At 46.1% G+C, this 24,363-nt stretch overlaps 1 protein-coding gene across 1 annotated transcript in view; it reads right to left on the bottom strand.

Annotated features, from left to right (window-relative positions):
• The window catches only part of SLIT1 (slit guidance ligand 1), a 615,356-nt gene that overhangs the window by 39,239 nt on the left and 551,754 nt on the right, over nucleotides 1-24,363 (bottom strand). The window contains exons 29-31 of the mRNA XM_089662084.1: nucleotides 8,884-9,023; nucleotides 8,361-8,454; nucleotides 4,089-4,226 (exon numbers count right to left, since the gene is read on the bottom strand). Of these exons, the coding sequence (XP_089518210.1) occupies nucleotides 4,089-4,226; nucleotides 8,361-8,454; nucleotides 8,884-9,023 (372 nt within the window). The remainder of the gene's footprint in view (nucleotides 1-4,088; nucleotides 4,227-8,360; nucleotides 8,455-8,883; nucleotides 9,024-24,363) is intronic.

Here is a 24,363-nt window from a genome sequence, read left to right as displayed (position 1 = left end):
AGCTATGGAGACACACAAGACTAGAGTAGGGCTCAGGCTATGGAGGCACACAGGACTAATTTAGGCCTCAGGTTATGATTGCCACAGGATCAGAGTTGGCCTCAGGCTATGGGGGTACACAGAACTAGAGTAGGCCTCAGGCTATGGAAGCACACAGGACGAGAGTAGGCCTCAAGCTATGGAGGCACAGAGGCCTAGAGTAGGCCTCAGGCAATGGAGGCACACAGGACTAAAGTAGGCCTCAGGCTATGGAGTCACACAAGACTAGAGTAGGCCTCAGGCTATGGGGCACACAAGACTAGAGCAGGCCTCAGGCTATGGAGGCACACAGGACTAGAGTAGGCCTCAGACTATAGAGGCACACAAGACTAGAATAGGCCTCAAGCTATGGAGGCACACAAGACTAGAGTAGGCCTCGGGCTATGAATGCACACAGGACTAGAGTTGGCCTCAAATTATGAAGGCACAAAGGACTAGAGCTGGCCTCAGGCTATGAAGGCACAAAGGACTAGCTTTGGCCTCAAGCTATGGAGGCACAAAGGACTAGAGTTGACCTCAGGCTATGGAGGCACACAGGACTAAAGCGCCTCAGGCTATAGAGGCACACAAGACTAGCATTGAGTAGGCCTCAGGCTATGGAGGCACACAAGACTAGAGTAGGCCTCAAGCTTTGGAGGCACACAAGACTAGAGTAGACCTCGGGCTACGGAGGCACACAAGACTAGAGTTGACCTCAAGTTATGAAGGCACAAAGGACTAGAGTTGGCCTCAGGCTATGGAGGAACACAGGACTAGAGTTGACCTCAGGCTATGGAGGAACACAGGACTAGAGTTAGGCTCAAGCTATGGAGGCACACAGCACTAAAGCTGGTCTCAGGCTATAGAGGAACACAGGACTAGCGCTGTCCTCAAGCTATAGAGGCACAAAGGACTAATAGGCCTCAGGTTATGGAGGCACACAGAACTAGTGTTGGCCTCAGGTTATGAAGGCACACAGGACTAGAGTTAGGCTCTGGCTATGGAGGCACACAGCGCTAGAACTGGCCTCAGGCTGTACAGGCACACATGATTAGAGCTGGCCTCAGGCTATGGAGGAACACAGGACTAGAGTTGGTCTCAAACCAAAAAGGACTACAGGACTAGAGCTGGCCTAAGGCTATGTTGGCACACAAGCCTAGAGTAGGCCTCAGGCTATGAAGGCACACAGGACTAGAGTAGGCCTCAGGCTATGAAGGCACACAGGACTAGAGTAGGCCTCAGGCTATGAAGGCACACAGGACTAGAGTAGGCCTCAGGCTATGAAGGCACACAGGACTAGAGTAGGCCTCAGGCTATGGAAACTTCACTTCTTCCGAGTCATTGACTTACTAAATAGTGAAGTAAGAATAAGGATGACAGCTGAGGAGCAAGCATCTTCCAAAACAAGTCAGCAGTGGAAGCCTATATCCCATTTTGACCCATCCCATTTAAGTACCTGTGTGTACTGAGCTATTCGAGGAATGCTGAGCGGTTCTATGGAACATGAACTAAGTGATCCTTTTGAAATCCACATGTTTACTCTTGACTAAAACCATTATTGTTGGAAGAACCAAGAAGAGCCGAGTCCTTTCATTTTGACAGCCCAGGTTGGGATTTGTGTAATAGGGATGCTGTTAGCGGTTCTTTCAGCACTGATCGCTATAACAGGTGTTCCCGCATGCTTGTTAAAATGTAACAAAAATAGATACAATGTAGTTATCTGCGCCTGTCAGGAGACACTAATTACAATTTCTAATATTTTACACTGGAATTGTTCAAGCTATACATACAAACATATATTTTTTTTTCTTTTTACCAATATGCTATCACTAATTAGTCCAAATTGACTCCCTTCTCTCTCTAGCACGTATTTATTCTGTCAGTATTGAAATGTTTGAGCTTTTGTTGCTTCATTTTCGCAGCATAAGTGGCAAAAAAAAAAAAAGCAGAAACATCAATTTAGTGTTGTGATAAAAGGGAAAAAAATCACAGAATATAAAATTTGTGCTTTATAGAGTAAAAAATGTAAGCCGCACTCAAAAACTTCACTCTTCTTTCTGTGTTTAATAATTATCAAAAAAGACTGCGTGCATTGATGTCTCCACCCAAAGCCAACCTCCCTCTACGCGTTTCACCACTGCTGCATTACTCACAAGTATAGGGGAAGCCCAGAAATGCATCAAGGAAGGCTATAGGCCCTGCTTTGGTTTTGACGATGTCAGCACTGTCAGCACCAGTGGTCGTGAGCTCCTATGGATCCTCAACTTGGGGTTTCCCAGGGTGCGGAGTCTAAGCCCCACCCAAAGCCAACCTCCCTCTACGCGTTTCACCGCTGCCGAATTACTCACAAGTATAGGGGAAGTCCAGAAATGCATCAAGGAAGGCTATGGGCCCTGCTATGACTTTGACGATGTCAGGACTGTCAGCATCGGTGGTTGTGAGCTGTTATGGATCCTCAACTTGGGGTTTCCCAGGGTGCAGAGTCTAAGCCCCACTCAAAGCCAACCTCCCTCTACGCGTTTCACCGCTGCCGCATTACTCACAAGTATAGGGGAAGTCCAGAAATGCATCAAGGAAGGCTATGGGCCCTGCTTTGGTTTTGACAATGTCAGGACTGTCAGCACCGGTGGTCATGAGCTCTTATGGACCCTCAACTTGGGGTTTCCCAAGGCGCGGAGTCTAAGCCCCAGCCTGCTTGTTCACCAGAGCCCCTGATGGTGGGGATGGACTTGCAGCAAGCTGGGACCAGGTCGCGGCCCCCAGGTACACCCAGCTGAGGTGGAGGAGACCACTCGCGGGAGCAGAGTATAACGGGAGAAGATAAACGGAATCCACTAGGCAAACCGAGGTCAGGACAGGAGGAAAACAAGCAAGGTCGGAGAATGAAGCCGGGGTCGGTACACAAGTAGACAATGTAGGATTCAGACAGCAGAAGCACACGGGAGCTCCAACAACTAAGAAGTTGCTCAGGCAAAGTGGCCTAGTCTGAGCACATCTTATATAGACAGGCAGACAAGGAGGCGGGACAGGAAGGGAAGGAAATAAAACCCAGAGGACAGCAGATAACGTCCATAGATGAGCACAAACAAACATGAGAAGGGATCAGGAACAGGACTGCAGCAAGAAGGTAAGAACACAAACAAAACTGCAGTCTAACATGTAACAAGGACCCTAGACCACTGGGGGAGAAGAAGCTTTGGGGGCGGTCTAGCTGAGAGAAGGAGCGGAGGATCAGGTAAGTAGACCAAAATGGGAAATTGACTCTTTTTTAGTTGCCCAGAGTTGGACTCTAAGCTTATCTATGGACAAACTGTTATTTTTTCCATTAAGAACTTTATGTTATTAAACTATTGCTGGCCACCCCGACCACGGCCAAAGAAAAAATAAATTTTACCTCTGTATCACAAGTAACACAATTATTGCTGAATAAAACCCATAACGGTAATGGGAAATTGCCTCTGGAACTCAACTGGTTAAAGCTGAACTCCAGGTACAACCTTTATTTCATAGTTCCATTGGTCCAGCTTGGCACAGGGTAAGTGGTATCCATATCTCATACTTAAGGGGCCTTTTTGGAAGCTGACCAATCACTGTAGAAATAGTGCTGCAATCTGCTGGGGTCCTGTGGCTGCCCCACTATACACTGACCACAGCAGGTCGCCACTTGCAGAAAGCTTTGTATTTTTTTATTGAATACAAGGCATCCTCTGAATAAACGAGATGGAGAGGAGGAGCGAGGACCTCATCCAATAAGAGAACATCTTGTATTCACTGAAAAAAATACAAGGTGTTCTGTGGATGGTGGCCGTGGCAAGCAAGTGTCCCCCTGTGGTCGGTGTGCAATGGAGCAGCCACTTAGCACAGGACCAGGAAGATCATGGTGATCACTGTAGTAGTGCCAAATACTACAGTGATTGCTTCCCCAGCAGTCCCACAGGTATGAAATATGCATACTTACACCGGTCCAAGCTGACCAATATGCAATAAAGTTCATTCATGGAGTTCAGTGTATCTCATTGCATTCAATGGTGGTAGAAGATGATTAGTGAGCCTTAGATCCGTGCTCTTACCTGTATCCCTCTGTACATTGACAGGAGTAGCCGTTCACCTCATCCACACACTTGGCGTTGTTCTGGCAGCGGTGGTCTTGGCAGTCGTCATGGTTGAGGCTGCAGTTTTCTCCTCCATAGCCTGGTGCACATTCACATCTACGAGACAAAACCAGGAGATCACCGAGAGTCAGTAGTGTTTGCAAGACACTGCAAAGAGCTATGATGAGTTCTATACAATACCAACCAACCATATTAGTTTAATGAAGAAAATCTATTAGATGATAAATTGTGTTTGGATATTAAACTTTCTTCCTTACTCAGTAGCCCAGATTGTGTTAAGAAGCCTTGCCCCTAATTTTATAGTCCATAGTCAATATATGCTTCATGTGTTGGTGACGTTATAAGCTCCAAGTCAATGGATGGGCTTGAGTTTGAAAAATGGGTTCCAATACTGGGTGCTGGCTCTGGTGAAAGCTGTTCCATCCTATAGTGGCATATGTTTCCGAGGGCGAGGTCATATAGGGTGACCTACTCCACCCATGGTGCTCTGAAATTGATGTGTTAGTGAAGTTGGTTGGGCTTTGTTGCTGAATTAGAAAAAATGGATTCTGATACTGGGTGCTGACTCGGATTGTGTATAGCGGTTCCATCTTATAGTGCCAGATGTTTCCAGGAATGAGATCATATAAGCCTACTCCACACGTGGTGGTCTTGTCCGAAATTGATGTGCTGGTGACATTATAGGCTCAAAGTCAATGCATGTGCTTCATTGCGGAGTTTGTAAAATGGATGCTGTGACGGGAGTGACTTTTGGAGGTGGGGGGACCCCTGTGTCAGCTCATGTTCCCTTCATTATGTTTAACCCACCCTGTGCCTGTTGAGGGGTACAGGGTGTGAATGTGAATGTCATAGTATTGTGTAATGGTGTGGGGATTGTTCGTTGTTCTCTGCCATGTGGTTGTCCATTGTTCACTGCCAGGTGGTTGTCCATTGTTCACTGCCAGGTGGTTGTCCATTGTTCACGGCCAGGTGGTTGTCCATTGTTCACTGCCATGTGGTTGTCCATTGTTCACTGCCATGTGGTTGTCCATTGTTCACTGCCATGTGCTGCATCCCATTGTTCTGTGTCTTGGTTGGGTGGGGGGTGTTTCTGTAGCCCTTCCCACTGATGGGGCGGGGTGATAATGTGTTTCCTGTTCCTGGTTGTGTTTCCCCGCCCTGTGTATATAACTTGTGTTTGCGTAAAAATAAAGCAGTTGACTTCCTGTCTTAAGAAGAGTCTGGTGCTGTCTGTTTCCTGCGGTGGTGTCCGGGGATTTGTGTTCGGACAGGGAAGCTGCATTATAACGGAAATACACAAATGCGGTGTGGGTCTGGTTCCGTTACAGATGCCAGTGCTGGATGCTGATTGTGAAAGCGGTTCCACCCTACAGTGCCAGATGTTTCCAACGATGAGGTCATATAGGCAACCTACTCCACACATGGTAGTCTTGCCGGACATTGATATCATTTTGGTCTTGAGTGGTGTGTAGGTGTGAAAGCGCTGGACTACTAGAAGCAAGGTCTTGATATAGTGAATATAGCATAGAACACAGTCCTCCTTCAAAGGGGCTGATGTGCAAAGACCTTGCTTAGGTTCTGGACTGCTGCCTCTCTGATAGCCTCACAGAGTACGCTCAGTAGACGACAAACTCTGGGATGGGTATTGAGGAGCGCCCAGTACAAAAGTTCATGACACTTAGAGATCAAATGCAGATTTTTACTGAATAAAGGTATAATAGGTAAAGCCAATGCATTTCAGGGGTTACACCTTCCAGAAATGTGTTGGCTTTATCAGATCATTTTGGTCTAGAATTTTTAGCCCTTTCCAAACTCAGTTTCATGTCACCATATGCAAAGAGCCTGGGATAGTACGTTTACACCTCCCCATCCCAGGCCTTCCCACTTTGCTGCAAATTTTCACCAAAAGGCAAACAACATATGATTATGCCGCATGTCAATGGCAAACTCTCTAGTATCCTCACTGACTCGCAACGAAAATCCTCAAAGTCTGAGTGACTTGGCTTCGGTATGCATTGCCCACATTGAATTCATCCAGCCTCAGTTGCCTATGAGTATTCTACCTTGCACTTTGCTCCAAGCAATTTTCTCTTTCTTCCTTTTCCCTCCCTCTAATAGTTTCAACAGCTACTCATTCCCCTACCCCCTGTTTCCCTTCCCCCATTGCTAGCACTGGCCTCTATTTTTTTGCATATGGGCCATGTAACGTGGGACATTCACTGGGAATGGCAAATGTATTATATTGTATTATGATTATCTCCTATTAGCTACTTACCACCCTTTAGGCCCCCCTAGCCTTGCCAATGTTTCTGAAGGTTTCACTCAACCCACACATGGGCAATACTGTTGCTCTGCTTTTCTTTGAAAGTAAAAATGTAAATATTGGAACAGAAAAAATACATTCCTTCATCTTCAACGGCTTGGAAAAGACGAATGATATTATATAAAGACTGACACACTGAAACCATGGGACAAGCTCACCTACTGTCCAATTTCCTAATCTCTTTCTCCGTACGTTTTGGGTAAAAGATATTTAATTATCTTTTATCACATGGCCATGCATCAGGACCGGGATCCGACCTCACAACCTCTGCTGAGTATAGCACTATCTCTTTATGCTAAGCCACCTGAGATGCTGGACAGCACCTTGTCTGATCCTTTGGACAATCTTGCCTTGTACCTTGTGTCTTGTGAACCTTGAAATCCTTGATCCTCCCATGAACTTCCTATTTAAGCCACTCCATTGTGCTTCCTGTTTGCCAGATTATTGTGCTCCCTCCAGCTAATATCTCACTCTTGTCTATCTTGCTTCCTCTCATATCCTCACTACTCCTCATTATGGACCTTGGCTTGTTCCTTGAATATGCTTCTGCTTGATCCCACCTACAACTATTCGTTACCGACCTTTGGCTTGTTCCTCGACTACGTTTCTGCTTGATCCCAACCTGCAACCATTCATTACTGACCTTTGGCTTGTTCCTCGACTACGTTTCTGCTTGATCCCAACCTGCAACCATTCATTACTGACCTTTGGCTTGTTCCTTGACTATGCTTCTGCTTGATACCAACCTGCAACCATTCATTACCAACCTTTGGCTTGTTCCTTGACTATGCTTCTGCTTGATACCAACCTGCAACCATTCATTACCAACCTTTGGCTTGTTCCTTGACTGCGCTTCTGCTTGATCCCAACCTGCAACCATTTATTACCGACCTTTGACTTGTTCCTCAACTATGCTTCTGCTTGATCCCAACCTGCAACCATTTATTACCGACCTTTGACTTGTTCCTCAACTATGCTTCTGCTTGATCCCAACCTGCAACCACTTATTACCGACCTTTGACTTGTTCCTCGATTATGCTTCTGCTTGATCCCAACCTACGACCACTCATTACTGACTTTTGGCTTGCTCCTCGACTACTCTGCTGCGTGATCCCAACCTGCAACCACTCATTACTGACCTTTGGCTTGCTCCTCGACTACACTTCTGCTTGATCCCAACCTGCAACCACTCATTACTGACCTTTGGCTTGCTCCTCGACTACGCTTCTGCTTGATCCCAACCTGCAACCACTTGTTAACAACCTTTGCCTTGTTCCTCGAGTACGCTTCCGCTTGATCCCAACCCACAGCCACTCATTACCGACCTGTAGCTTGTTCCTCGACTAACCTTCTGCTTGATCCCAACCTGCAACCACTTACTATCGACCTTTGGCTTGTTTACTAACTATGTTTCTGCTTGATCCCAACCTGCAACCACTTCTTACCAATCTAAAGCTTGTTCCTTGACTACAATTCTACTTGATTCCAGCCTGCTATATCTGCTACTGGACCCCGGCTATCTCACCTCCTGAGGACCGTGATCTGGTACTAACACGCAGCAAAACCCAACTCCACCATGAGGATCTCTGGTTAATGCTTTGACCCTCACCTCATGTGAGCTCACGTCATCTGCCACGGTGACTTTATTGAGTACTTAAACAGCTGATCGTTGGGAGCCTTTCTACTGCTATAGCTACTGGTCTCCAAGCCTGAACCCTGACCGTGATGGCACCATTTTTTTACATTTCATCCTAAAAGAAGGCTGGCAGCTGGCGGCTTGGAAGTTAGTCACTTGGTTAAAAGCCATTGGAGGCTACTCGGAACTCATTATTAGAAGAGCATAAGACTACAGAGGGGACAGCCTAGTCTTAATGTGCATTTACTGCAAAAAAAAAAGGCGCACTTACTTTGGACCCTCTGCAGTTGAAACGCATTTGGAATCGGGATGACAAGGATTGAGCTCTGCAGAACAAAAGTCCACCGACTGCTCACAGTATTCACCTGTCATTAGAGAGAGTAAAAAAAAAGCAGATGGGTGAGAGAGAACTTAAATTGTTTTGCTTTTGAAGGTACAGATAAAAATAAATGATACACATCTGCAAGCGCTTTTGGCTCCTGGATGACAAGTAGAAATAACAGCAACAAAACACAAACGTGATAGAATGCACATTTTAGGCCTGAAGATTGATTAAAACCCTCCAAAACATTATATATTTTCTGAAAGCAGATACCCTGGAGAAGAAAATGGTCCTTCGCCCCCTCCATATTTTTCAGACCCCACTGTCCCACCCGTGGGCCTGGAATGGCAGGTGCTGCTGGGTAGCCGTGAAACAAACAGGGGCACCTACGCTTGAAAACGCGAGACAATCACCTATTGCAGACCACCGGCTCAATGTAAGGAAAAAAAAGGAAATCCGTAGATTAAATTACCTGTGAATTGTGCTGCACACAGACAAGTATAGGTGTTTAATCCGTCCACGCAAGTGCCGCCATTATAGCAGTCGCTGTATTTGCATTCATCTCTGTTTACTGCACACGTGGGGCCCTCGAACCCATCGGGACAAGAACATCTGATTGGATGGAGAAGACAATTATAAGGTAAACCATAGAATAACAGGAAAGTCAGTTCGTACAAATCCCATAATATTCAATGTGAAATTATTTTTTTGTTTCAATGGAGGCAAGGGTGTAATGACAGCCATAGTCTATGGTTCCCAGTGCCATCACACTCCATAGTCATTTATGCAGGTAAAAATTTGCATTTAGCAAACTCTGTTGTAGAAATTAAATGTATAATATGTATATATATATATATATATATATATATATATATAAATATATATATATATATATATATACACACACTCAGTATATTGTCAAAAGTATTCGGCCAGCCCTCCCAATCATTAGTATCAGGTGTTCCAGTCCCCTCCATATCATGTGATTCAGGTGTTCCAATCCCCTCCATATAATGTGATTCAGGTGTTCCAATCCCCTCCATATCATGTGATTCAGGTGTTCCAATCCTCTCCCAATCATGTGATTCAGGTGTTCCAATCCCTTCCATATCATGTGATTCAGGTGTTCCAATCCCCTCCCAATCATGTGATTCAGGTGTTCCAATCCCCTCCACATCATGTGATTCAGGTGTTCCAATCCCTTCCATATTATGTGATTCAGGTGTTCCAATCCCCTCCCAATCATGTGATTCAGGTGTTCCAATCCCCTCCCAATCATGTGTTCAGGTGTTCCAATCCCCTCCAAATCATGTGATTCAGGTGTTCCAATCCCCTCCATGGACACAGGTGTATACAATCAAGCCCCTAGGCATGCAGACTGCTTCTACAAACATTGGTGAAAGAATGGGTCGCTCTCAGGAGCTCAGTGACTCCAAGCGTGGTCCCGTGATAGGTGGCCACCTGGGCAAAAGTCCATCAAAGTTCATGCGCGTGGAAAGGCAGGCGTCCCAATACAGTGTATACAAATACACGTGAGTATGCATACGTATATATGGGCTGCCTAAGGGACAGCGTGTAGAAAGGCAGGGGAGCCCCTTAAAGTGATATTACACCCTTAATATTTTAGCAGCCGATTTAATAACTTACTGAGTATGCAGTAATCCTTTATTTATTTCAGGTACTTATATAGCTCCATCAATTTACGCAGCGCTTTACATATATATTGTACATTCACATCAGTCCCCGCCACCGAGGAGCGTACAATCTAAGGTCCCTAACCCTCAAGGGGCATACAATCTAAGGTCCCTAACTCACATTCATACATACACATACTAGGGCCAATTTAGACAGGAGCCAATTCACCTCCCAGCATATCTTTGGAGTGTGGGAGAAAACTGGAGTACCCAGAGGAAACCCACGCAGGGACGGGGAGAACATGCAAACTCCAGGCAGGAGGTGCCATGGCTGGGATTCGAACCGACGACCCTAGTACTGCCAGGCGGAAGTACTAACCATTTAGCCACATACTGCCCAATCCTTGCCTAAGTTCCATTTTAATCCAGTGCTAGGACCTCTGACCCAGGTATGTTTCCTGTCTCAGGGTGGTTCCTCTCTCTTGCAGAATCCTATGGAGCCACTCTTGCATGCAGGGACTAGAGTTGTGTTCCCTCCCATACACCGTGTGCATCAATAGAAACACACAGCGCCATAGCCGAGGATGGCCCCTGCCCCCCCTCCCTTCTAACAGCCTGACTGCAAACTGCATTGTCCACTGTTAACTCTTTCCTGTGAAGACTGAAGGTTCAGGGAAGTGGCAATGAAAGAGCAGGAGCCAGTGGCATTTAAAGTTGTACACTCCAAGTCCTGAGATAAGAATTGTAACAAATAGATCACCGGGGAATGTTTATTTTATTGTGTTCAGTGTGGTACACTGAAAAACTCTGGGGGGGTTTAATACTACTGGCATTGTATTGCTATGGAGTTATCCCTGGATACACACTTAGTCTACTTACGTTTACGTTTGCATTAAGCATGCAAATTCATTCAGAAAGGTGCATTTATCAACATTTTTGCATACATTTGAGTGCATTCAGTCCATTTCAGCGTGTATATGTGGAATGTATATATGTGTATATATATATATATATATATATATATAAAATAGGCAACAAAATGTGAATCCCAGAATGCTGTTTAGTTTCCCACGTCGCATTTATAAAATACAATACAGACATTTACATACTGTATACAGAGTCCACGGAAATAGGGAGAGATGCATTTTAAAGAATAAAAATAATGTCTCGGAATGCAATGTGTCTTTCTTGTACTAATGTATTTCTAGGAAAAGAGAAGGAACACGGCAGGTTTTCCAATGGCCACCATCAGCTAGTAAAGTGCGAGTGTATATATTTATTTATTTATTTCAGGTACTTTTATATCGCCGTCAATTTGCGCAGCACTTTACATATATATTGTACATTCACATCAGTCCCCGCCCCCGAGGAGCGTACAATCTAAGGTCCCTAACTCACATTCATACATACACATACTAGGGACAATTTAGACAGGTGCCAATTAACCTACCAGCATGTCTTTGGAGTGTGGGAGGAAACCGGAGTACCCGGAGGAAACCCACGCAGGCACATATATATATACACACATATACATACATATACACACACACACTCACTGGCCACATTCAATGGCAGCACGTCAATGCATTTAGGCATCTAGACGTGGTGAAGACAACTTGCTGAAGTTCAAATTGAGCATCAGAATGGGGAAGAAAGAGGATTGAAGTGACTTTGCCCGTGGCATGGTTGTTGGTGCCAGAAGGGCTGGTCTGAGTATTTTAAAAACTGCTGATCTACTGGGATTTTCACGCACAAGTTTCCAGGGGCGGACTGACCATTCGAGCACTCGGGCAGTGCCCGAGGGCCCGGGGTCAGTAGCGGGCCCCATAAAATGCCCCTGGTACCTTTTATAGGCTTTTTTGGGTGTGTTTTGAGTGTGGGCAAGGACACAGGGGCCCCATGATCCCCAATTGCCCGGGGGCCCCATGAGTTGTCAGTCCGCCCCTGCGCACAACAATCTCTAGGGTTTACAGAGAATGGCCCGAAAAAGAGAAAATATCCAGTGAGGGGCAGTTGTGTGGAGGAAAATGCCTTGTCGGTGTCAGAGGTGGTCAGACTTGGTTGGAGATGATAGAAAGGCAACAGTAACTCAAATGACCCCTCGTTACACCCAAGGTATGCAGAATACCATCTCTGAACGCACAACACATCCAACCTTGAAGCAGATAGGCTACAGCAGGCAGAAGACCACACCGGGGGGCCACTCCTGTCAGCTAAGAACAGGAAACAGAGGCTACAATTTGCACAGGATCACCAAATTGGATGATAGAGGATTGCAAAAACGTTGCCTGGTCTGAGGGGTCTCGATTTCAGCTGCAACATTCAGATGGTAGGGTCAGAATTTGGCGCAAACAACATGAAAGCCTGGATCCATCCTGCCTTGTATCTACGGTTCAGGCTGGTGGTGTCATGGTGTGGTGGATCCATCCTGCATTGCATAAATGGTTCAGGCTGGTGGTGTCATGGTGTGGTGGATCCATCCTGCCTTGTATCTACGGTTCAGGCTGGTGGTGGTGGTGTCATGGTGTGGTGGATCCATCCTGCCTTGTATCATTGGTTCAGGCTGGTGGTGGTGGTGTCATGGTGTGGTGGATCCATCCTGCCTTGCATCAATGGTTCAGGCTGGTGGTGTCATGGTGTGGGGGAGATTTTCTTAGCAAGATGTACCTAATAAAGTTGCCGGTGAGTGTATAGATGAGCCATTCTTAATCAGGGTTCCTCCAGAGGTTGCTTGGGGTTCCTTGAACTGTGGACCTTCTGTCTGATGGACAACAGAAGTTTGGAAAAACGTCGCCTGGTCTGATGAGTCTGGATTTCCCTAGAGATGGTTGTGCGGGAAAATCCCAGGAGATCAGCAGTTTTTGAAATGCTCAGACCAGCCCGTCTGGCACCACCAACCATGCCACGGTCAAAGCCGCAGCTAAAAAAGTTAGGAGCCAGATTATTTTTAGTGTAGTGTGAGTTGTCATCGCCCAGGGCAAGGCAACTTTTAGGCGACAAGCTTCACATGGTGACAATCGTGGCAAAACCGAACCATAGGTGAACCTGTGTTTTGTGATCACAGTGATTCTGCCGCAATCCCAGAATGACCAGGTGTGAATGGGGCCACCCTGATTCACACATATACAATTCAGAATGCGTTTTCAAACTCACGGACTCGAATGACAGGCTAGATATTTTGTGTTCCTACTGAGGTGGTTCACACAGATGCAATCCACTCGCATTGTGTTTTGAGTGCCATTACGAAAAGGGTCCTGTGCGAGTTTCTAGCTGTGCATTGCAGACTCGCAAGTGATAGAGTAGAGTGGCATCTAGAGATACGTGTTCACATAGGATTGCTATTGACAGGAGTTTCACATTGAAGTCAAAGGGAGGAGTTTTTGCATTGAAGTAACACACAGACCTCTACAGGCTAGACAATGGCACCCTGACTGCCATTAGGTATTGGGATGAAATCCTTGGACCCATTGTCAGACCCTACGCTGGTGCAGTGGGTCCTGGGTTCCTCCTGGTGCACGACAATGCCCGGCCTCATGTGGCGAGAGTATGCAGGCAGTTCCTGGAGGATGAAGGAATCGATATGACTGAATGGCCCCCATGCTTGCCTGACCTAAATCCAATAGAATGCCTCTGGGATATCATGTTTCGGTCCATCCAACACCACCAGGTTGCACCTCAGGAGCTCAGTGATGCCTTGGTCCAGGCACTATTCCATTTACTGATACCGATGATGGGGCATGTTTCCTTCCCCTGACACCAATTGTGGGGCACCATTCCTCCCACTGATACCAACGATGGAACATTGTTTACTCCCATTGACGTTGGGGCATTTTCACACTACCACTGGTCACAGTCTGGCCCCTTAAACCCTGAAGGACAGTAAACTGACCCTTTGTTTGGAAAGTTTGGAGACCTCTGCCCTAGATAAAGACCACTCCTCTTCATGGACACAATGCCAATTGTCAATTTGCTTTTACAGGTACACACCCTAGTTCCATCTAATCAGCAGTTCCACCATCCTGTGTTTAGTAATGCTCATAAACTGAGATTATACCATTGCATGGTCTAAAGAGTTCCTGAAGACGTCAGAAAGAGATTTAGGAGCTTAGATGAAATTTAATGCACCCAAGTTCTCTCAAAAGAGAAGAGTAGAAATTATCAGTTATGTATCTCTCATCAAGATTGGATAACACCATACATATTCGATCCTCCTAAAGTGCCTCTACTCATACACATCATGTCCTGCAAGAGCTACTCCGCTATAAATATCAGATCCTCCAAGAGTGCCTCCACTCATACACATTTTGTCCTCAAAGCATGCTTGTACTCATACATATCAAATCCTCCAAGAGTGCCTCCACTCTTACACATTGGGTCCTCCATGAGTGCTTCCAGACACACACATCAGGTACTCCAAGTGTTCTTCCACTCATACACATTGGGTACTTCATACATTATTCCATTTATACACATCAGGTCCTCCAAGAGTGCTTTCACATCTCTACACATCAGGTCCTCCAAATTTGCTTCTGGTCATACACATCAGGTCCTCAAAGCATGCTTCCACTCATACACATCAAGTCTTCAAAGAGTGCTTCCACCAATATGCATCAGGCCCTCCAAGAGTTCCTTCTCTCATACACATTGGGTCCTTCAAGAGTGCTTCCACTCATATGCATCAGGCCCTCCAATAGTGCCTCCATTCATACACATCGGGTCCTCCAAGAGTGCTTCCACTCATACACATCAGGTCCTTGAAGTGTACTTCCACTCATACACATCAGGTCCTCCAAGAAAGCTTTCACTCATACACATCAGATCCCCCAAGAGAGCTTCCAGTCATATACATCAGGTACTCCAAGTGTTATTCCACTTATACACATTTTGTCCTCCATAACTTATTCCATTCATACATATCAGGTCCTCCAAGAGTACTTCCCCACCCTCACACATCAGGTCCTCGAAGAGTGCTTCCACACCCTCAAACATCAGATCCTCCAAGAGTGCTTCCACTCATACACATCAGGTCCTCCAAGAGTGCTTCCACTCATGCACATTGGGTCCACCAAGAGTGCTTCCACTCATGCACATCGGGTCCTCCAAGAATGTTTCCACTCATGCATATCGGGTCCACCAAGAGTGCTTCCACTCATACACATCAGGTCCTCCAAGAGTGCTTCCACTCATGCACATCAGGTCTTCCAAGAGTGCTTCTACTTAACACGTCAGGTCCTCCAAGAGTACTTCCACTCATGCATATCAGGTCCTCCAAGAATGCTTCCACTCATACACAAAAGGTCCTGAAAGAATGCTTCCACCAATACACATCAGGCCCTCCAAGAATGCTTCCACCAACACACATCAGGCCCTCCAAGAGTGCTTCCACTCCCACACACAGGTCCACCAAGAGTGCTTTCACTCCTACATATCAAGTCCTCCAAGAGTGATTCCACACACGCACACTGGTTCCTCCAAAACTGATTCCACATTCACACATCAAGCCCTCCAAGACTGCTTCCACTCCCACTCAGATATCTAGTCCTCAGCTAATGTGGTCACACTATGTCACACAGGACTGTTTGCTGCAGATAAGTCATTGTTTCCTGGTAGTGGATACTTACGACCAAGTCCAGGTAACGTCAGAGCCCCCAAATGCTGTTCTGGCCTACAGTAACAGAGTAGAATTCATATGAGATCTATCAACGCAAAACAACACACTCTTCATATTTAAGTGGAGCCCATACATGCCCGACATAAAGATTGTTTCATGAAAACCAAGGCTGCTGTTTTCATGACGCAATCTTTATGTCAGGTATGTATGGGCTCCACTTAAATATGAAGAGTCTGTTGTTCGAGTTGATAGATCTCATATGAATTCTACTCTGTTACTGTGAATGACTTATTGTAGGTGCTGGAGCTGATATGAATGAGTGACGGAACTGTGCGTGTGAGTGGGTCTAATGAAGGATTTTATTATATATTGGTAGAGAATGTGCATTGACTTGTCTCTGCAACGTCTAGGTTGAGCTATGCTCTGAATATTACCTTGACGCATTGACTGTCCTCTAGAACTGAGCTGACCTAAAGTGGACTCTTAACCATCCTTTTTTTAATTTTCTAAAGAAATTGTGGTGAATTGTAGAATAACAAGTCAGGTATGTATGGGCCCAACCCAACTGTGAAGGGAATGTTCTTGAAGGTGCTGGAGCTGATATGAATGCTACTCTGTTACTGTGAATTATTATTATTATTATACAGCATTTATAAAGTGCCGATAGTTCGCTCAGCGCTGTACATTACAAAGGGGGACAGAACATGTGACAGAACAATACCAATACAATGCAAAACATGAGGGGATTGAGGGCCCTGCTCTTTCGAGCTTACAATCTAGGAGGGAGGGGATGGTGGCACAGGAGGAGATAGCTGTGGGGGATGGAGTGGTAGGAAGAGTGGAGGAGGTCAGCAAGTTAGCAGGGGGTGGGGTAGGCTTCCCTGAAGAGATGGGTTTTCAGTGTGCGCCTAAAGGAGAGGAGAGTAGGTGATAATCTGATGGGTTGGGGCAGGGAGTTCCAGAGGATGGGTGACACCCTGGAGAAGTCCTGGAGGCGGGCATGGGAGGAGGAGACCAGGGAACTAGAGAGAAGGAGGTCTTGTGAGGAGCGGAGTGTGCGTGTTGGGCAGTACTTGGATATTAGGTCAGTGATGTAGTTCGGGGCAGTATGGTGGACAGCTTTGTACGTCAGCGTTAGGATTTTGAATTTGATCCGTTGCGCAATCGGAAGCCAGTGGAGGGATTGGCAGAGGGGGGTGGAGGACACTGAGTGGAGGCCAGTGGAGGGATTGGTAGAGGGGGGTGGAGGACACTGAGTGGAGGCCAGTGGAGGGATTGGCAGAGGGGGGTGGAGGACACTGAGTGGAGACCAGTGGAGGGATTGGCAGAGGGGGGTGGTGGAGACAGAGCGGTTGGAAAGGTGAATGAGTCTGGCAGCCGTATTCAGGATCGACTGAAGCGGGGATAGCCAGCGGCGAGGCAGGTCAGTGAGGAGGGAGTTGCAGTAGTCGAGTCGTGATATGATGAGGGAGTGGATGAGCTGTTTAGTGGTTTCTGGGATTAGGAACGTGCGTATTTTGGCGGAGGTGGAGTCTGCACGAGTTTGTTAAAGATTGGACTTGGGGTTGAAAGGATAGGTTGGAGTCCAGAATTACACCAAGTACTCTGGCCTGCAGGGCGGGTTTGATGGTAGCGTTGTTGGATGTGACGGAGAAGTCAATGTGGGGTGGTGTCCGGGCTGGGGGGAAGACAAGAAACTCGGTTTTGGAGAGGTTCAATTTAAGGAAGTGGAGCGACATCCAGTCTGATATGTCGCTCAGTAGGTGTGTGATTCGGGCTGAGACCGAGGGGGTGAATGACTTACTGTTCCGATTTTCCCATTGTAGGCTCCACCATTGAGTTCAGACCCATGATTGATGGAACGATGCGTGTGAGTGGGTCTAATGAAGGATTTTATTATATATTGGTAGAGAATGTGCATTGACTTGTCTCTGCAACGTCTGGGTTGAGCTATGCTCTGAATATTACCTCGACGCACGGCTGTGTATTCACTGTCCTCTAGAACTGAACTGACCTAAAGTGGACTCTTAACCTTCTCTTTTTTAATTTTCTAAAGAAATTGTGAAAAATTGTAGAATAACATGTCAGGTATGTATGGGCCCAACCTAACTGTGCAGACAATGTTCTTGAAGGTGATAGAGCTGATATGAATGCTACTCTGTTACTGTGAATGACTTATTGTTGCGATTTTCCCATTGTAGGCTCCACCATTGAGTTCAGACCCATGAGTGATGGAACGGTGCGTGCGAGTGGGTCTAACGAAGGATTTTATTATATACTGGTAGAGAATGGGCATTGACTTGTCTCTGCAACGTCTGGGTTGAGCTATGCTCTGAATATTACCACGACGCACGGCCGTGTATTGACTGTCCTCCAGAACTGAATTGAGCTGAAGTGCATTCTTAACCTTTTTTTTTTCTAAAGAAATTGAGGTAAATGGTACATTGTAGATCAACGTGTCTAAAGATCCTTCAGCTCATGGAAGGTTACTCCCTCAAACCTAAAAGGTCATGTTCTTACTATATCTGTATGTTTGGGAACAATGCACAATGGCAACAAGTCTTCTATTGTCATAAAAGACGGCATTGGAAACATTGTTTCAGTCTCACATCCTCTCTCCGCACTCCGTTTCTTTCTTTCTTTTTTTGTCTCTCTCTATATAGGTTGATTCCTTGTTTGCTCTTTTTAATAAAGCCATTGTTCTCACCTTCTTGAAAAAACGGCCTCCGCTTTAATTTGAAATGGATTCTACTCTCTGTAAATTCCCCCAAAATAAAGAAAAAAAGAAATTAAAAAAAAAAAAAAAGAAGCAGGTTGAAAAGATTTGTGTGCAGGTTGAAAGCTGTGAAGAGTAAATGGCTTGATTGAATGGCTTTGCAAACCCCAAAGGAAAATATAGGCCTATTGTAAAGATGCTTGGTTGCCAAGGCAACAGAACGAGAGGCCATTAAGTATTTTATTTATTTATTATTTTATTTTTTTTTATTTTTTTTTATTTTTTTTTTTACATCTGGTAATTTTAGGCTCTTAAAAGCAGGTCTGGTCATTTCTGCCTCTTGATTCAACGTAATTTTCAAATAACCCAATTCTCTCGGTCTCTTACTCTCGTTGACTAAGATTTATTTTCGGCAACTAATTATCTTGCGGGGATTGGCGAAACGCAGCGACTAAGTGAAAAGTGGGTCCCCCCGTATGTGGAATGCCTGGACTTAGAGTGCTGCTTGGGTGATGGGAGATGCTGTCAGTTTAGATGCATGCAAAGTTAAAAGCAAATCACAGTAATTATAGCAAATTCTGAGGCACTATAGATAGATGTAGAAAAAAAAAAAAAAAAATACAATTTAGAATGTAAATATGTGAAGACACTGACAGTCCTTTTATTAGCGCTTATCATTTTTTTTTTTTTTTTGTCTGCGTGGAAGAGAAGGTAACAGATGGCAACATAATGTACAGAACAGGTTAATTGGAGGGCTATATAGAATTCTAAAAACAGTTTGGATAATCATCCTGAGCAGTAAAAAAAAAAAAAAAAAAAAAAAAGCAACCATTGTGTGGTCTAAATTGACTTAATGTAACAGAAAAAAAAAAAGACAGCGAAGAAAAATAAATTGTACTAAAAGCAATTAACTGGAAGAATACATTTTGATACAGTTACCCTGTTCTGATGGTTATTTCAGCGAATTTCTCTCACAGGGTCGAACAAGTACAACTGTATTTTATCTGGCCTTGTCTTTTGTTCATCTATTGCAGAGTTATCTCAGATCTGCGACAGTCACAATTATCTTTTTTTACTGTTTTTTTTTGATTTTTTATTATTATTATTAGTATAACATTATGTTCAAATTTAACAATAAGGTATAATTGAGTGTCTCAGCATCACATCCCCCAAAATAATAAACGAAAACCAACGAAAATAAAGTGTGTAGGATTTTCACGGTGCTTACAATTCGCACCTCGGCAAGAAATGTCCGACATCTACCCATTCAAATTCTTAATTTCATTACAGAACCATTAAAAAAAAAAGAGAATAGAATAAAAATAGTATTTTTTTGTAACAAAGTTATAGTACTGTAAACGGCGCCCTGCGCACCCCCTCACAAAATATCAAAATACGTATAGATATACACAACGTATATAAGCCATAACCATCAATGGGTTTGACATAGTCGAAATGATGGGAGCACGCTGTTACCAATGCGTTTCACTAGTTAGGCTATAGTGTCTGTAAACAGCAACCCAATCATAAAAGATGAAAATACGTATAGTTATACATAAAGTATATAAGCCATATCCATCAATGGGTTTGACATAGTTGAAATGATGGGAGCACGCTGTGTTCCAACGCGTTTCGCCATGTAGGCTATAGTGTCTGTAAACAGCACCCTGCACACCCCCCTCACAAAAGATGCAAATACGTATAGTTATAAACAACGTATATAAGCCATAACCATCAATGGGTTTGACATTGGCGAAACGCGTTGGGACACAGCGCGCTCCCATCATTTTGGCTATGTCAAACCCATTGATGGTTATGGGTAGAGATGAGCGAATTATTCAAAAATTCGATTCGGCTGATTCGGCGAATTCGCGGAATAAATTCGATTCGAGTCGAATATATTCGCTGCGAATTTAACTTATAAAAAGGGTGTTTCTAGGCTTCAGAGAGCCTTTATATTAGTGCAGAACACTGTACCTTTAATTTAAATGCCCTTGGAGTCTGCTGGGGAAGAGAAATAATACTGTCATTCAGTATGACATGCAGATGAGTGCCGTCGATCTTAGAATCACCGCACACTTCACTCATTTGGGCAGTCACGGGGCCAAAACCAGAGTGTGGAGCCACAGTGTGGCGGTGGAGGCAGCAGCAATGGGAGGCCATACAGCACCCTATGACAAAATGGAACCCACCAGCAGTGTGAGGAGACCTGAAAGTGGCACATGGCAGAGTATGGCGATGGAGACAGCAGCAATGGGAGGCCGTACAGGGACCCATGACACACTCTGGACCTGGCAGCAGCATGAGGAGGCGGTACAGGGGCCCATGACAGATTACGGGCCTGGCAGCAGCATGAGGAGTCGGTACGGGGGCCCATGGCTGATTACGGGCCTGGCAGCAGCAATGGGAGGCCCGTAATCTGCCAGCACCCTATGACAAAATGGAACCCACCAGCAGTGTGAGGAGACCTGAAAGTGGCACATGGCAGAGTGTGGCGATGGAGACAGCAGCAATGGAAGGCCGTACAGGGACCCATGACACACTCTGGACCTGGCAGCAGCATGAGGAGGCGGTACAGGGGCCCATGACAGATTACGGGCCTGGCAGCAGCATGAAGAGTCGGTACGGGGCCCATGGCAGATTACGGGCCTGGCAGCAGCAATGGGAGGCCCGTAATCTGCCAGCACCCTATGACAAAATGGAACCCACCAGCAGTGTGAGGAGACCTGAAAGTGGCACATGGCAGAGTGTGGCGATGGAGACAGCAGCAATGGGAGGCCGTACAGGGACCCATGACACACTCTGGACCTGGCAGCAGCATGAGGAGGCGGTACAGGGGCCCATGACAGATTACGGGCCTGGCAGCAGCATGAGGAGTCGGTACGGGGGCCCATGGCAGATTACGGGCCTGGCAGCAGCAATGGGAGGCCCGTAATCTGCCAGCACCCTATGACAAAATGGAACCCACCAGCAGTGTGAGGAGACCTGAATGTGGCACATGGCAGAGTGTGGCGATGGAGACAGCAGCAATGGGAGGCCGTACAGGGACCCATGAGAGACTCTGGACCTGGCAGCATCATGAGGAGGCGGTACAGGGGCCCATGACAGATTACGGGCCTGGCAGCAGCATGAGGAGTCGGTATGGGGGCCCATGGCAGATTACGGGCCTGGCAGATGACGACGAGGCTGCCAAGTGCGATCAGCCTCATCATCATCAATTAGGGTCTCCGCCTCACTACTAGCCCCCTCGGCTGCGTGTGGGTCAGGAGACAGACCTGTCTCTAGACCGGCTACCGAGCCACTCTCCTCGCCAGTACTTCTTCGCCTGGCTGCTGAAGAGGCGGATGTCTCCCCCCGTTCCTGACCGCCCTCTGTTAGCTCTTCCTCACTGTACAGTGGGGCTGAGCCCACAGCATGCGATACTTCGCTTGGTGAGGGAACACCAAAGGACAGGGGCAGGTAGAGGACACGTGATTTCAGTGGGCTTGCTCCCGGGCCATGCCAACTAACGGTTGTGTCTGACGTACCGACCGACCGTTGGCTGTAGGTGTCAGAGGTGACCTGGGGAAGAGGAAGACGACCGAGCCAACCAATCGATGATGGCAGGGTTGTCGGTGGAGACACGACCGCTGGATGACACCGGGAGCACTGGCCTCTGGCTGCGACTAGTGCTGCCTCGACCCCTTCCTCTGCTGCCACGTCTGCTCGCTCCTGAAACATTGCCTCCTCTGCCACTCCTCTGCGTGTTGTCTGACATACTCTTTAATTCAACGATTCTGTGTCCCTGAGTAACAATTCTGTGTCCCTGAGTAACGATTCTGTGTCCCTGAGTAACGATTCTGTGTCCCTGAGTAACGATTCTGTGTCCCTCAGTAACGATTCTGTGTCCCTCAGTAACGATTCTGTGTCCCTCAGTAACGATTCTGTGTCCCTGAGTAACGATTCTGTGTCCCTGAGTAACGATTCTGTGTCCCTGAGTAACGATTCTGTGTCCCTGAGTAACGATTCTGTGTCCCTGAGTAACGATTCTGTGTCCCTGAGTAACGATTCTGTGTCTGTCCCTGAGTAACGATTCTGTGTCCCTGAGTAACGATTCTGTGTCCCTCAGTAACGATTCTGTGTCCCTCAGTAACGATTCTGTGTCCCTCAGTAACGATTCTGTGTCCCTCAGTAACGATTCTGTGTCCCTGAGTAACGATTCTGTGTCCCTCAGTAACAATTCTGTGTCCCTCAGTAACAATTCTGTGTCCCTGAGTAACAATTCTGTGTCCCCGAGTAACAATTCTGTGTCCCCGAGTAACAATTCTGTGTCCCTGAGTAACAATTCTGTGTCTGTCCCTGAGTAACATTTCTGTGTCCCTCAGTAACATTTCTGTGTCCCTCAGTAACGATTCTGTGTCCCTCAGTAACGATTCTGTGTCCCTGAGTAACGATTCTGTGTCCCTCAGTAACGATTCTGTGTCCCTCAGTAACGATTCTGTGTCCCTCAGTAACGATTCTGTGTCCCTCAGTAACGATTCTGTGTCCCCGAGTAACAATTCTGTGTCCCCGAGTAACGATTCTGTGTCCCCGAGTAACGATTCTGTGTCCCTGAGTAACGATTCTGTGTCCCTCAGTAACGATTCTGTGTCCCTCAGTAACAATTCTGTGTCCCTGAGTAACGATTCTGTGTCCCTGAGTAACGATTCTGTGTCCCTGAGTAACAATTCTGTGTCTGTCCCTGAGTAACAATTCTGTGTCCCTGAGTAACTATTCTGTGTCCCTGAGTAACAATTCTGTGTCCCTGAGTAACAATTCTGTGTCTGTCCCTGAGTAACAATTCTGTGTCTGTCCCTGAGTAACAATTCTGTGTCTGTCCCTGAGTAACAATTCTGTGTCCCTGAGTAACAATTCTGTGTCCCTCAGTAACGATTCTGTGTCCCTCAGTAACGATTCTGTGTCCGAGTAACAATTCTGTGTCCCTGAGTAACAATTCTGTGTCTGTCCCTGAGTAACAATTCTGTGTCCCTGAGTAACGATTCTGTGTCCCTGAGTAACGATTCTGTGTCCCTGAGTAACGATTCTGTGTCCCTGAGTAACGATTCTGTGTCCCTGAGTAACGATTCTGTGTCCCTGTAACAATTCTGTGTCCCTGAGTAACAATTCGGTGTCTGTCCCTGAGTAACAATTCTGTGTCCCTGAGTAACAATTCTGTGTCCCTGAGTAACAATTCTGTGTCTGTCCCTGAGTAACAATTCTGTGTCCCTGAGTAACAATTCTGTGTCCCTCAGTAACGATTCTGTGTCCCTCAGTAACGATTCTGTGTCCGAGTAACAATTCTGTGTCCCTGAGTAACAATTCTGTGTCTGTCCCTGAGTAACAATTCTGTGTCCCTGAGTAACAATTCTGTGTCCCTGAGTAACGATTCTGTGTCCCTCAGTAACGATTCTGTGTCCCTGAGTAACGATTCTGTGTCCCTGAGTAACGATTCTGTGTCCCTCAGTAACGATTCTGTGTCCCTGAGTAACGATTCTGTGTCCCTGAGTAACAATTCTGTATCCCTGAGTAACAATTCTGTGTCCCTGAGTAACGATTCTGTGTCCCTCAGTAACAATTCTGTGTCCCTGAGTAATAATTCTGTGTCCCTGAGTAACAATTCTGTGTCTGTCCCTGAGTAACAATTCTGTGTCCCTGAGTAACAATTCTGTGTCCCTCAGTAACAATTCTGTGTCCCTGAGTAACAATTCTGTGTCTGTCCCTGAGTAACGAATCTGTGTCCCTGAGTAACAATTCTGTGTCCCTGAGTAACGATTCTGTGTCCCTAAGTAACGATTCTGTGTCCCTAAGTAACGATTCTGTGTCCCTAAAGTCTCTCTGGCCCTAACATTGTCCCTAATACAGACAGGTCAGTCTCTCTTGAATGACCGGAGGCTAATGGAGAATTGTAAGATGGCCGCAATTTATAGCTCCACCATTACACAGTGCTGGCTGGCTGCTGATTGGCTAATGCGA

The sequence above is a fragment of the Staurois parvus genome, unplaced genomic scaffold (genome assembly GCF_062004578.1).
Source record: "Staurois parvus isolate SC_StPar_1 unplaced genomic scaffold, SC_StPar_1.0 ptg001428l, whole genome shotgun sequence".
Lineage (NCBI taxonomy): Eukaryota > Metazoa > Chordata > Amphibia > Anura > Ranidae > Staurois > Staurois parvus.
This window is presented reverse-complemented; position numbering and strand designations above follow the sequence as displayed.